Source organism: Mirounga angustirostris, unplaced genomic scaffold (genome assembly GCF_029215605.1).
Source record: "Mirounga angustirostris isolate CCGP_5_RB_7025 unplaced genomic scaffold, mMirAng1.0.hap1 SCAF_8, whole genome shotgun sequence".
NCBI lineage: Eukaryota > Metazoa > Chordata > Mammalia > Carnivora > Phocidae > Mirounga > Mirounga angustirostris.
The window spans coordinates 28022474-28036446 of record NW_026991716.1 but is presented as its reverse complement, the minus strand read 5'-3'; the positions used below and the strand labels follow the sequence as shown (position 1 = coordinate 28036446).

The 13973-nt window shown below is 44.5% G+C and overlaps 1 protein-coding gene across 14 annotated transcripts in view; it reads left to right on the top strand.

Moving 5' to 3' along the window:
• The window catches only part of GNL1 (G protein nucleolar 1 (putative)), a 73506-nt gene that overhangs the window by 7120 nt on the left and 52413 nt on the right, over positions 1–13973 (top strand). For 13 of the 14 annotated variants that reach the window (XR_010413555.1, XR_010413554.1, XR_010413553.1 and 10 more), the window contains exon 12: positions 314–686. Coding sequence is in view for 1 of the 14 variants with exons in the window: in XM_045866491.3 (XP_045722447.1) it covers positions 314–555 (242 nt within the window). In the remaining 13 variants the exon portion in view is untranslated. Of the gene's footprint in view, positions 1–313; positions 4521–13973 lie in introns of those variants that run through there. The other variant, XM_045866491.3, reaches the window with a different exon arrangement.

Below are 13973 nucleotides of genomic sequence, written 5' to 3'. Positions count from 1 at the left end.
TTGTGGCCACACAGAACGAGGGTCAGGCCTGGATTCTGTACCTGTCGGCCAACTCTGTGTTCCTAAGCGTCTTTGAGACAGTTTCCTGATCCGCAAAGGCAGGGTGGTAGTTGCCCCCTGGTCAGGCGGCGGTGGAGAGCTCATGTAGGCGGAGCTGCTGCTCAGTGCCTAGCACCTGGGAGTCTGAATGAATGAATGGGCGAATGCTGGCGGCTGCAAAACCAATTGTTACTCTTAGTCTTTGCCTCTGCCCCACCTTTCTTTGGCTTTAGTTCCTTGCTTAAAACTTTCCTTTCTTGTTTTGGTTCCCCAGGCACCTGGGAGTCCCATCCGGAGACCACAGAGCTGGTGGTTTTGCAGGGCAGGGTGGGGCCAGCAGGTGACGAGGAGGAGGAGGAAGAAGAAGAGCTGAGCAGCTCCTGTGAGGAGGAGGGAGAGGAGGACCGGGATGCGGATGAGGAGGGGGAAGGGGATGAGGACACCCCAACTTCAGCTCCAGGGTCCAGCCTGGCTGCCCGAAACCCTTATGCCCTACTGGGAGAGGACGAGTGCTGAGTCCCTACCCTGCTCCATCTGCTCCACCCAGCGTCTCTGCTTTTGGACTGACCTGGGGGTACCTCCCCTCTGCTGCCCCAGTTGTGAATAAAGATTGTCTGCTTTGTAGCCCCTTCCCCGAATGGACTGAGGTGAGAGCGGCTGTTTTAGCCACCAGCTGTGGGACGCCTCTCTCCTCTTCTTTCTTTCCCCTCTTGGGGAAGGAAGAGTTCTCTTAGGGGTTAATTCACTGGGTTGTAAGGCCCTGAAATCCACTGTCTCTGCTCACTCTCCCACTCTGCACCGTATGAATCCCATTATCAACATGGGGAGGGTAAGTCACTTCAGGCTTTGAGGCCTGGTCTGAATCCAACCCTCTTTCGGAGTTTGTGCCATTCCTTCTCTCTTGTGTGCCCCCCTGCTGCTAGACCTGGGTCTACTAAGGTCTACTAGTAAGGAGCTTTTTGGAGCAGAAGTGATAAGAGGTGTGACAAGCTGATGTCTCCGTGTGAGCTTCTTATAGGATTTATTCAAATTCAACAAATACTTATCAAGGACCAACTGTGTGTCTGGATCTCTGCTAAGCACTGAGCATATAAAGATGCGCAGACAGGGCCTGACCTAAATGTGCATGCAGCCTGGCCATGATTAAGACCCCATTCTCAGGCACCCAAGAAGGGTGTGTGATATTCTCCAAATCTTTGGGGCTCATACACTATAATTCTAGGACTTCCTGTTGATAGAAATTTTTAGTTAAGACAATGTTTGTGAAAATGGTGATTAAATGTGTACAAGTAGCATCTTAACTACTGGCAAACAACTAGTGTGCACATTTATGATTTAAGCAGACCAGCCCCTTAAGTACAGTGTTAAGCTTTATTATTTAAAGGCCCACATGCACTAAAGGTCTATGAGATTCATAGGAGAGGGCACAGAGCCAGTGGTTTGTTTTTTGTTGGTTTTTTTTTTAAGATTTTATTTATTTATTCGACAGAGAGAGAGCGAGAGAGGGAACACAAGCAAGGGGAGTGGGAGAGGGAGAAGCAGGCTTCCCACTGAGCAGGGAGCCCGATACGGGGCTCGATCCCAGGACCCTGGGATCATGACCTGAGCCGAAGGCAGACGCTTAACCGACTGAGCCACTCAGGCGCCCTTTGTTTTTGTTTTTAAAGGTTTTATTTATTTATTTGACAGACACAGCGAGAGAGGGAACACAAGCAGGGGGAGTGGGAGAGGGAGAAGCAGGCTTCCAGCAGAGCAGGGAGCCCGATGCGGGGTCGATCCCGGGACCCTGGGATCATGACCTGAGCCGAAGGCAGAAACTTAACGACTGAGCCACCCAAGCGCCCCGAGCTGGTGTTTTGAATCCCAGTTAGCCTGGTTGGGGACAGAGCAAAGATGATCAGTGCAGGGTCTGAGCTAGAACTCAGCAGGTAGCCAAAGCTATCTTATGGAGTCCTGTGCATCTCAGCAGCAGTCAGTTATCTTGTGAGTCAGGGCAACTGAAGACTTTCTGTACTTCTTTGTTAAGCAGGCAACTGGACTCCTAGACTTAATTGTTGGAGAAAAGGGAGAATGGGATTTGTTTTGTTGGTTGCCACAGTGTTGTCTGAGTTAAGTGGTAGCAAAAAGTATTTTCAACAGGTTGACAAACCTATACTGTTAGGTGCAGGGGTGAGGAGAAGATGGAGTACCAGATTCCTTCTCTTCACTCTAAAGCATCCCCTGCAGGATCTGGGTCCCTGGGTCCTTTTTTTTTTTAAGAATTTTATTTTTTATTATTTTTTTAAGATTATTTATTTATTTGAGAGAGAGAGAATGAGAGACGGCATGAGAGGGAGGAGGGTCAGAGGGAGAAGCAGACTCCCTGCTGAGCAGGGAGCCCGACGCGGGGCTCGATCCCAGGACTCCAGGATCATGACCTGAGCTGAAGGCAGTCGCTTAACGAACTGAGCCACCCAGGGCAGTTTTTTGTAATGCCAGTAGAAACCTGGTCAATCCAGGAGTGAAGGAAAGGAAGAACATTTAGGAGAGGCTGACCTGTTTGGCTTTTGAGTCCTGGTCACATATCCCCAAGCTCACCGTCTGTTGGTCCCAGTGAAGACATAAGTCTTGGAATTTCTAGTCCAGTGCAAAGATAAAATACCATCAGCATGTGAATGTGCTTGAAGGTTACTTAAAATGTGTGGTAAAAGAAAAAGTCCCAGTTAGAGAAAAGCCCACCTATCTCCCATCTTGGGCTCTTGAGCCTCGAGGCTGACTCTTCTGATGGAAGAAAGGAGCTAAGGCTCAGCTTCCTCTGAGGGTTCATGATGTTTAGGGAAGCAGAGGATTTATCCGCTTCTAGAGGTAGGGACATTGGAGTGTTCTCAAGAAATGGAGGAAAGGGAGAAAATCAGAATTCTACCTGTCCCTTCCCCACCTCCTCTGCAATGCTGCCTCTCTGCACTTTTATCTCTTTGGTGTGTCATGAATTTACCAGGGCTATTGGGAGAGTCTGGGTGTGGGGATGAAAAGGTGAGACCTGGAGCTGAAGGGGAAGCTGAAGAGTGGGGATTTTTTTTTTAAGATTTTACTATTTATTTTTTTAAATTTTTCATTTATTTTTCATTTATTTATTTTTTGCTTATTTGTCAGGGAGAGAGAGTGAGAGAGAGATATATCACAAGGAGGGGGAGCGGCAGGCAGAGGGAGAAGCAGGCTCCTGCTGAGCAAGGAGCCCAATGTGGGATTTGATCCCAGGACCCTGGGATCATGACCTGAGCCGAAGACAGATGCTTAACCGACTGAGCCACCCTGGCGCCCCAAGAGGGGGGATTTTTATGCTGAACACCTAGAAGGAGGTAACATCCCCATGGGCTATACTGTAAATGATTCTTTCCAGGCACCTGTCAGTGACTCACTCATTGTAGCAAAGAAAGACTGGGAAAAGAACTATCTTAGCATCAAACAGATTTCAGAGAAGGACAAATAATACCCCAATAACAGTACCTGGGGCTAAGAGTTGAAACTAAAAGGGACAAAGGAAATCAGGGGTCCAATCTCCCTTCCATGCTGAAATACCCAAGACCCCTGTCCTCACATTCCTTGGCCAATGTCACATCTACTATGAGGATACTTGACCATGGAGGTCTGGGGCCCTGGCAGTTCCCATTGCTTCTGGCCAGTGTCTGTCTCTCTCAAAGTTTATTTATTTATGCAGTCTCTACACCCAATGTGGGGCTTGAACTCATGACCCTGAGATCAAGAGCCACATGCTCTCCCGACTAAGCCAGCCAGGCACCTCTCTGGTCAGTCTATTGATGGAGAGAACTCAGTGCTTCTCTCATTCATACTGGCATTCTGTTTAGACACTGAGAAACTTCCTTCCAGGAGTCCCTGTTTTCAGACTGAGTTTTTTTTAAGATTTTATTTATTTGAGACTTAGAAGAGAGAGCACTAGTGGGTTGGGGGTGGTAGGAGCAGATAGAGAGAGAGGGAGAAGCAGACTCCTCACTGAGCAGGGAGCCCGACGAGGGGCTCAATCCCAGAATCCTGGGATCATGATCTGAGCCAAAGGCAGACGCATAACTAACTGAGCCACCTAGGCGCCACATCAGACTGAGTTCTAATCCTGCTTCTGGGACAATGTGCAGTCTAGGGTTGTTCAATTATCTGGGCCTCTGTTTCTTAATTTTTTATGATCACTGATATAATCAACAAAAGTTGGTTGAAAACAATATGTGCCAGGCATGCTGAGTTTTCTGGAACAAAGAAATTGAATAAGGCATAGACTGTACCCTCAAGGACTAAAACAGCTAGATACTAATAATATAATAATTCTATAGCACTATGTAAATTAATTACATGTGTCCATTGAACTTCATAACTAAGCTGGCTAGAACTATAATCACCCCAAGGATTCATTCACCCACTGAACATTTGTTGAGCAATCACTATCTGCCAGTTGCTGCTAAGTGGTAAGTGATGTAGAAGTGGTCCTTTGTGGGGGCGCCTGGGTGGCTCATTTGTTAAGCATCTGCCTTCGGCTCAGGTCATGATCCCAGAGTCCTGGGATTGAGCCCCGCATCGGGCTCCCTGCTCTGCAGGAAGCCTGCTTCTCCCTCTCCCATGCCACCTGCTTGTGTTCCCTCTCTTGCTGTGTGTCTCGGTCAAATAAATAAATAAAATCTTAAAAAAAAAAAAAGTGGTCCTTTGTGGGGCTCACAATTTATTGGAGAATGGAAACAAATAGACAATTACCAAAAAAGTATAATAAATGCTGTGAGAAGGGTCATATAGGGTCCCATGGGTTAGTGGTGGCTCCATGGGGGTGGGGGTTGTCTTGGGATGCTTATCAGCAAGAAGTGGTGGACAGGGCTGGAAGCTGTGTTTGTATAGCAAGTTATGTAAGACTGAAAAAGTCGGTAGTCTATGGTAAATAATTGCTATGAAGATACTCAACAGGGGCAGCTAAACCAGTCTGGGTGAGTCAAAAGAAGCCTAGAGGAACAGAGGTCCAAGCCAAGGCCTGAAGACTGATTAGGAGTTAGCCAGGCATTGAGAGGGCAAGAGCATTCCAGAGGGGACAGCCAAGGTTAAGGAACAAGCACATGACAAACTGGGAAGACCAATGTATTCAGCGTGACTTAGGGGCTTATTGTACAAGGGAGAGGTGGGGAAAGGTGAAGCAGGAGAGGGAGGCTTGGGCCTTGTCAGCCATGCTAAAGAGGGAGGCTTTATCCAGAGGAATAGTGAAGAACTTTAAGCCTAAAAACAAGGAGAGATTTGTGACTTAGATCACTTTGCAGTATAGAGACTGGCTTGGAAAGGGGAGAGAGATCCAAGGCTTTTGCAGTGATCCCAGGGGAAGAGAATGGAAACTGGAATTAAGGCAGTGGCTGATGGAAGAGAAGTAGTTTTTTTTTTTTTTTTTTTTTAAGATTTTATTTATTGGGGCGCCTGGGTGGCTCAGTTGGTTAAGCGACTGCCTTCGGCTCAGGTCATGATCCTGGAGTCCCGGGATCGAGTCCCGCATCGGGCTCCTTGCTCAGCAGGGAGTCTGCTTCTCCCTCTGACCCTCCCCCCTCTCATGCTCTCTCTCTCTGTATCTCATTCTCTCTCAAATAAATAAATAAAATCTTTAAAAAAAAAAAGATTTTATTTATTTATTTGACAGAGAGAGAGGGAACACAAGCAGGGGGAACAGCAGAGGGAGAGGGAGAAGCAGGCTTCCCGCAGAGCAAGGAGCCCGATGTGGGGCTCGATCCCAGGACCCTGGGATCATGACCTGAGCCGAAGGCAGACGCTTAACCGACTGAGCCACCCAGGCGCCCCGGAAGAGAAGTAGTTTTATGGGGTGCTTAGGAGGTAAAGTTAATGTCTGGGGAATCGTTTTGCTGTGTGGGGGAGGGGGAGAGACAAGATTGCGTACCCTGTTTGTGACTTGACAACTGGGTGGGTGGCACCATTTTCTGCGACAGGGTTTATTCCAGTGGAGCTTGGAGGGAGGGGGTCATGGCTGCACAGATTTGGGTGGCATCAACACACAGCGGGAGGAGAGTAATGGAGATAGCCCTCAGAAAATGTGTAGCATGAGAAGAGAGCTAAGGAAGAAAGTAAAGAACATACACCAAAGGGAAGGCAGGGCAAGAGAAGCCAGCTGACAGGGTGAAACCTGGAAAGTGTGGTGCGGTGAAAGCCCAGGTAAGAAGGCGAAGTGTGAGATGCTCCTGGGGAGTGATGACATCAAGAATGAGAAGTGGCCACTGGATTTGGCAGCAAGGAGCCTTGATGGTATTGGTGGGAGCAGTTCGATTGGACAGGTGAGATCAGAAGCCCCAGATGTCAGACGATGGAGGAATAATTTGGAGGAAGGAAATGGAGGCAGTGGAGGAAAGGATACAATTCTCAATAAATTTGGCCGTATTTGCAAGGAAAGAAAAATGGAGGGAGCAGAGTATATAGAATTGAGGAAACTTTTTTTTTTTTTAAAGTTTTGAGTGTTTTAATATGCTGTTAAGAAGAAGGATCAAGTGAGGCAGAAAAGTTGGAAATGCAGGAAAGTGGGAATTAGAATGGGACAAGCCCTGGAGAGCAGAAGCTGGTGGTACTGAGAGTGCGGGTGCAGAGAGTACCCTCCTGCAGGAGCCGAGTGGCTTCTGTCTTAATAGAAGGAAACAGCACTGACATTCAGCTGGTCTCCTCTGGTACGGCTCAACCAGTTGTTAGAACACTTCTGTGCCAGTTAGTACCTAGTATAGGTAAGTGCAATAAGCAGTAAACATAATTAATAAAATCTGATATGAACTTCTCAATTCAAGCTAATTAAGAGCTTGCAACAGCTATTGGTTAAAGGTTTGCAGCGGCATCTGAGACGCTTAGCAGCGGCGTCCTCTGCTGGTGGGGCAGCACCACTGCAGGCGGAGAGTGGCTTTGTACATATATGAAGCACTCTTTAAAATTGCCTGTTTAAATTATCTTTGAAGTATGGAGTTGCTACTGCTTCTAAATAGTTAGCTTCTATTTTTATTTTATTGCTAGTACATTGTCATTCTTGTGCCATTAAGTTGCAGTGTTTGAATATTTACAAATTCAAGAATTTTTAATAAAATATTAAAACCAAACTTGGGTAAAGAGAACAAAGTTTGGATATGTTTCTTAATGTGTCTTTTGAAATATCAAAGTGAAAATCACTTGATTGCTGGGGCGCCTGGGTGGCTGAGTCGTTAAGCGTCTGCTTTCGGCTCAAGTCATGATCCCAGGGTCCTGGGATCGAGCCCCGCATCGGGCTCCCTGCTCCGCGGGGAGCCTGCTTCTCCCTCTCCCACTCCCCCTGCTTGTGTTTTCTCTCTCGCTGTGTCTCTCTCTGTTAAATAAATAAATAAAATCTTTAAAAAAATCTAGTTTGTCTGATATAGGGGTTGCTACCCCTGCTTTCTTTTGATGTCCATTAGCATGATAAATGGTTCTCCGCCCCCCCCCTTTCAATCTGGAGGTGTCTTTGTGTCCAAAATGTGTCTTTTGCAGACAGCATATTGATGGGTCTTCGTTTATTCTTTTTTTTTTTCAGATTTTATTTATTTATTTGTCAGAGAGTGAGAGAGCGAGAGAGTGAGCACAAGTAGGGGGAGTGGGAGAGGGAGAAGCAGGCTCCCGCTGAGCAGGGAGCCCAATGTGGGACTCAGTCCCAGGACCCTCGGATCATGACCTGAGCTGAAGACATGTTTGACTGACTGAGCCACCCAGACGTCCCTGGTCTTGTCTTTTTTAATCCAGTTTGATACCCTATGTCTTGATTGGAGCATTTAGCCCATTTACATTCAGAGTAATTATTGAAAGATATGAATTTAGTGCCATTCTATTACTTGTAAAGTCACTATTATAGTAGATTGTTTCTTTCTGGTCTTTATTACTTTTGGGCTTTGTCTCTGCTCAAAGGATCCCCTTTACTATTTCTTGCAGGGTTGTTTTAGTGTACACAAATTCCTTTAGTTTTTGTTTGTTCTGGAAACTCTTTATCTCTCCTTTTGTTCTGAATGACAGCTTTGCTGGATAAAGTATTCTTGGCTGCATATTTTTCCCATTTAGCATAGTGAGTATATCATGCCAGTCCTTTCTGGCCTGCCAGGTCTCTGTGGATGGGTGTGCTGCCAGCCTTATGTTTCTACCCTTGTAGCTTAAGGACCTCTTGCCCCGAGCTTCTTTCAGGATTTTCTCTTTATCTCTGATATTTGCAAGCTTCACTATGATATGTGGAGGTATTGATTTTGAGGGGGGTTCTCTGTGCCTCCTGGACTTGAATACACATTTCCTTCCCCAGATTAGGGATGTTCACAGCTATAATTTGTTCAAATAAAGCTTCTGCCCCTCTCTCTCTCTTCATCTTCTGGGACCCCTATCATCTGGATATTATTTCACTTTATGGTATCACTGATTTCAGTGTCTCCCTTGGTGATCCAGTAGTTTTTTTCCTCAGCTTCCTTATTTTCCATCAATTTGTCTTTTGTATCCTGACTCTCTCTTCTGCCTCATTTATCCTAGCTGTTAGAGCCTCCATTTTTTACTCCATTTCAGTAATAGCATTTTTTTAATTTCAGCCTGATTAGACTTTAGTTCTTTTATTTCTTCAGTACTGGTTTCTCTAGTGTCTTCTATGCTTTTTAAAACCCAGCTAGTATCTTTATAATCATTGTTTTGAAAACTAGTTCTAATATCTTACTTATATCCATATTGATTAAATCCCTGGCAGTGAGTACTACCTGTTGTTCTTTCTTTTGGGGTGAGTTCCTCTGTCTCATCATTATGTTGAGAAAAGAATAGAAGAAATAAAGAGAAAAGACAAAAATAACAACAGAAAAAAAACAAACAAATCAGAAGAAAACAAAACAAAATAAGAAAAAAATCAAAGAAGAATAAAACAGAACAAAACAATAAACTAGATCCTGGGTGTATTTTGGTCTGTTTGTTAAAAGAAACTAGATCCCAAAATTGGAAAGAAAAATTTATATATATACAAAAATAAAATAAAATACAATGACAGGAAACATAAAATGAAAAAATATATAATGCATATATAAAAATAAAAATAAAATCGAGTAAAGAAAAGAATTGAAAAAATAAGAAAATAGCTGAAAAAAATAAAATTGAAAGACTAAGGAATAATAAAAAAACCCACAAATGGTATATACTGTTTCCCCCAAAGCTGAAGTTTTCCAGTTTTCTATTATCAGTAAGCCTAATGCTAGCGAGTTGTTCATGCTAGTCTTCTGGGGGAAGGGTCTGTTGTGCTGATTCTCAGGTGTCCTTGCCCTGGTGGAATTGGGCCTCCCTTGCAAAGGGGCCGGGCTTAGTGTAAGAAGCTCTGGATTCCATCATGTGGTGCTATTTTGCTCCTTGAAGGCTTTTCAGCACTGATGGTGAAGCTACAGAGAAGGTTCTTATCTCAAGGAGTTGAAGAATGAATCTCCCGGACAAAGGAGAGTGAGTAAAGTGATAGAGTTTTAAGCAAGGATACAGAAAAAGCTCCCAGGAGTGAGAGGAGTTCAAACAGGGTTGCAACTGAGGGCTTTTAGGGTTGGTCTTGTATTGAAGGCTAACCAGGGAACTTAAATCTTTTTGACTTCTCTACTGGCAGGACCACTGATTAAGGACTAGTGATAACATCGTTAATGGCTTACTTCTTTTTAGGGTTTGGTTATTTTCTGTTGACCACAGGAGACTGTCATAAATAAGACTTCCCCCTTGGACACCTAGGGCAGGGTGGTCTGGAGTGTTCCCTTATTCTAGCTTCCTTCCACTTCTGCATTTTTGGGATTTCTGTGAGCCTGATCATGTAGCCCCCATCTCTCCCTACCTAGCCCCACCTGTCCCTTACTCAATAGGGGGATGAAAATGGTGGCACCAGGATCTCTAGCATGGAACTGAAAGTTCACGCCCCCCACTCTTCAGTGAGCCTTCACAGAAAAACAGTCAATCACCCTTGTCTCCCTGGTTTCCATCTGAACTCTGTGTTCACTCCACCTGTAACTGACCATTTTTATCTCAGGAATGTGACCCAGTTTCAAGTCTCCGAACTTTACGGGCTTTGTGATGTGGACCTGAGCCATTCCCTGTGGGGGATTGGTGGAGAGGGAGAGAAGTCTTTCCAGGCTTCTGCCTTGTACCAGGCTCCTACCTGGAGTGCAGTTGTGCAAGTGTAAAGCCTTCCGTGATTTATGACAAAACCAAGCAGAAAGTTGGCACCTAGACTCACTGTGTTCAGCTGGCTTCTCTGCTCTGATGCCTGGGAGTTCCGCCGCACTCAGGCACCCCGTTCTTCTTGTGACTCTGGGGATCCTGAGACCATGCTGTCCCACTTGGAATCTGCCCCACTTTGCCACCTGAGCACCACTGGAGCAGACTTCTAGAAGTTCTGATTTTGCGCTCTGCTGCTTATAATACTTTGCGGTGGCCTCCTTAGGCAGGCTCTCTCCCTTCTGTGGTATCCTATATATTGCCCCTGATTCACATCTCCGCACCACCTACCTTCCAAAAAGTGGTTGCTTTTCTTTTTTCTTTCTTTTTTTGTTTTTTTAAGATTTTATTTATTTGACACAGAGAGAGAGACAGCGAGAGAGGGAACACAAGCAGGGGGAGTGGGAGAGGGAGAAGCAGGCTTCCCGCAGAGCAGGGAGCCCGATGCAGGGCTCAATCCCAGGACCCTGGGATCATGACCTGAGCTGAAGGCAGATGCTTAACCCACTGAGTGACCCAGGCACCCCTCTTTCTTTCTTTCTTTTTTCTTTCTTTCTTTCTTTCTTTCTTTCTTTCTTTCTTTCTTTCTTTCTTTCTTTCTTTCTTTCTTTCTTTCATTTATTTCTCTTTTTTCTCTCTTTCTTTCTTAAGATTTTTATTTGTCAGAGAGAGAGAGCACAAGCAGGGGGAGCAGCAGGCAGAGGGAGAAGCAGACTCTCCGCTGAGCAGGGAGCCCAATGCGGGGCTCGATCCCAGGAGCCTGGGATCATGACCTTGATTTGGTTTTGGAATGTAGGTGAGGTTTGGTGGGGTGGGATCCGGAGCCGATGACCAAGGAAGAATTCTTGAGACATCTTTGGTGCAAAAAGGTGGTTTTATGAAAGCACAGGGACAGAACCCGTGGGCAGAAGGAGCTGCAATGGGGTCAGGAGGAGTGGCCCGTTATATACTTTCAAGTTGGGAGGGGGTTAGGGATAGCATAAGTCTCTAAGGAATTTTGGAAGCAAGGTTTCCAGGATCCTGAAGGGGCTACCTATTGTTGGGAAAAGGTCATTTATTACAGTCTAATAAAACCTTAGACATGAGACCCTGCAGATGTATATCGGTGGGCCATATACTTGGGGGATGATTGCCAACACATATCTTGGGGGGTAGAGATAAAGGAAGTTTCCAAAGGAATTTTTATATGTTAAAGTAAATTTAGGGGCACCTGGGTGGCTCAGTTGGGCAACTGCCTTTGGCTCAGGTCATGATCCTGGAGTTCGGGATCGAGCCCCGCATCGGGCTCCCTGCTCAGTGGGGAGTCAGCTTCTCCCTTTGACCTTCCCCCTGTCATGTGTTCTCTCTCTCAAAAAAATAAAATCTTAAAAAAAAAAATTAAAGTAAATTTACAGGATCCTTGAAGGGGGAGGGGTTGGGCTAGGATTGTGTTTTGCCCAAAGTATTAACATCCAGGCAGTTGGATGTCCCTAGAGGAATGTCGCTATGCCTGTTTCAAGGACTTGTCAATGGACTGTATATAGTAAGGAAATTCAATTATTTCTCTTCTGCCTGTGTTTCCCACATCAACTTCTGTCATTTAATAATATATCCTGAGGATTGCTCCATATTAGTTATGCAGGTCTTTTTCATTCTTTTTACAGCTGCATAGCATTGTTGTCTGGACGTACCAGTTTATTCAGTCTCCGTACTGATGGACATTGTGTCATTTCCAGTGTTTTGTTATGACAAATAATGCCTCATGAATGTTCACCGTGGAAATATATACTGAGTAGATTATTAGAAATGAAGTTTCTGAGTCTAAGGGTAATTATAGATGTAATTTTGTTAGATGGTGCTGAATTCTACTCCACAGGGATTCTATTAAACGTTTTGCCCCCAGTCAGCAATGTTATAATGGGACCATTTCTCCACAGCCTTACTAACAGGGTGCTTTGACGAAGTTTGGCACGTTTGTCACTCTGATCAATGGGAAATTGTTATCTTGGTAGTTTTATTTTATCATGAATGCAACTGAGCATCTTTTCATATGTATCAAGGCCATTTGCCTTTCCTTTTCAATGAAATCTCCACTGATGTCTTTTACTTAAACGTTTTCTTTTTTTGGTCTTTGTGTTTGTGTTCTGGATTTTTAAGAACTGGAGCAGGAAGATAAGCTACAAGTTATTTGTACTATGTTACACATCTTTGTAATTTGTCCTTTGTCTATTTTTTTCCAAAACACATATATTTTTACTTTTATATAATGTTTGTTAATATTTTCTTTTATTCTGTATTTTGAATCATGGTTAGAAAGGTCTTCCCAATCCACAGGTTATAGAAGAATTAATCAATGTGCTCTTTTAGTACTTATATGGTATCATTATTTATATTTAAATTTCTGATCTATTGGAGTTTATTCTAGTGTGTGATGTGAAGTGTGGCTCTAATTTTATCTTTTCCCAGAGGCTATCCAGTTGTTCTAATACTATTAATTAAAAAGCCTATCTTTCCCCCAGAGATTTGAGATTCCACTTTACTGGCATACCAAATTTTCATACTTACTTGATCCTATTTCTTTTTATTTTTTTTAAGATTTTATTTATTTGACAGAGAGAGAGACAGCGAGAGAGGGAACACAAGCAGGGGGAGTGGGAGAGGGAGAAGCAGGCTCTCCGCCGAGCAGGGAGCCCGATGCGGGGCTCGATCCCAGGACCCTGGGATCATGACCTGAGCCGAAGGCAGATGCTTAATGACTGAGCCACCCAGGCGCCCCTCTTCTTCTTTTTTTTTTTAAAGATTTTATTTATTTGAGAGAGAGCACAAGCAGGTGGAGCGGCAGGCAGTGGGGAGGGAGAAGCAGGCTCCCCACTGAGCAGGGAACCCAATGTGGGGCTTGATCCCAGGAACCCAGGATCATGACCTGACCTGAAGGCAGATGCCCAACTGACTGAGCCACCCAGGTGCCCCAGGAGACTCTTAACTACAGGAAACAAATTGAGGGTTGCTGGAGGGGAGGTGAGTAGGGTATGGGGTAACTGGATGATGGGCATTAAGGAGGGCACTTGATGTAATGAGCACCAGGTGTTATATGCAACTGATTAATCACTAAACTCTACTTCTGAAACTAATGATATACTATATGTTAATTAATGGAATTTAAATTAAAAAAAGAAACCAAAAAGGGCATACATTTTGTTTTGTTTTGGCTTTTTAAAAATACTTTCATTTAAATTCTAGTTAACATACAGTGCAATATTGGTTTCAGGAGTAGAATTCAGTGATTCATCACTTATATACAACACCCAGTGCAAAGGGCACACATTTGGAATTATTAAATTGTTTAGAAACATTAAGGAAAGCTATTGCATACTAGGATTTGATTTCCTTGTTATAGGGAGTCCACTTTTGCATATATTGACAACTATCTTATTATAAGTAAACATGAGAGGTACCTGGCCTGCTCAGTCAGTGGAGCATGTGACTCTTGATCTCGGGGTTGTAATTTCGAGCCCCATGTTGTGTGTAGATTACTTGAAAATAAAAAATCTTTTTTTAAAGATTTTATTTATTTGAGATAGACTGCAGAGCTAGAGAAAGAGCATGAGTGTGTGTGGGGGGAGGGCGAGGGAGAAGCTGACTCCTCGCTGAGCAGGGAGCCCGACCCAGGGCTCAAGCCCAGGACCCTGGGATCATGACCTGAGCTGAAGGCAGATGCTTAAATAACTGCTTAACTGACTGCACCA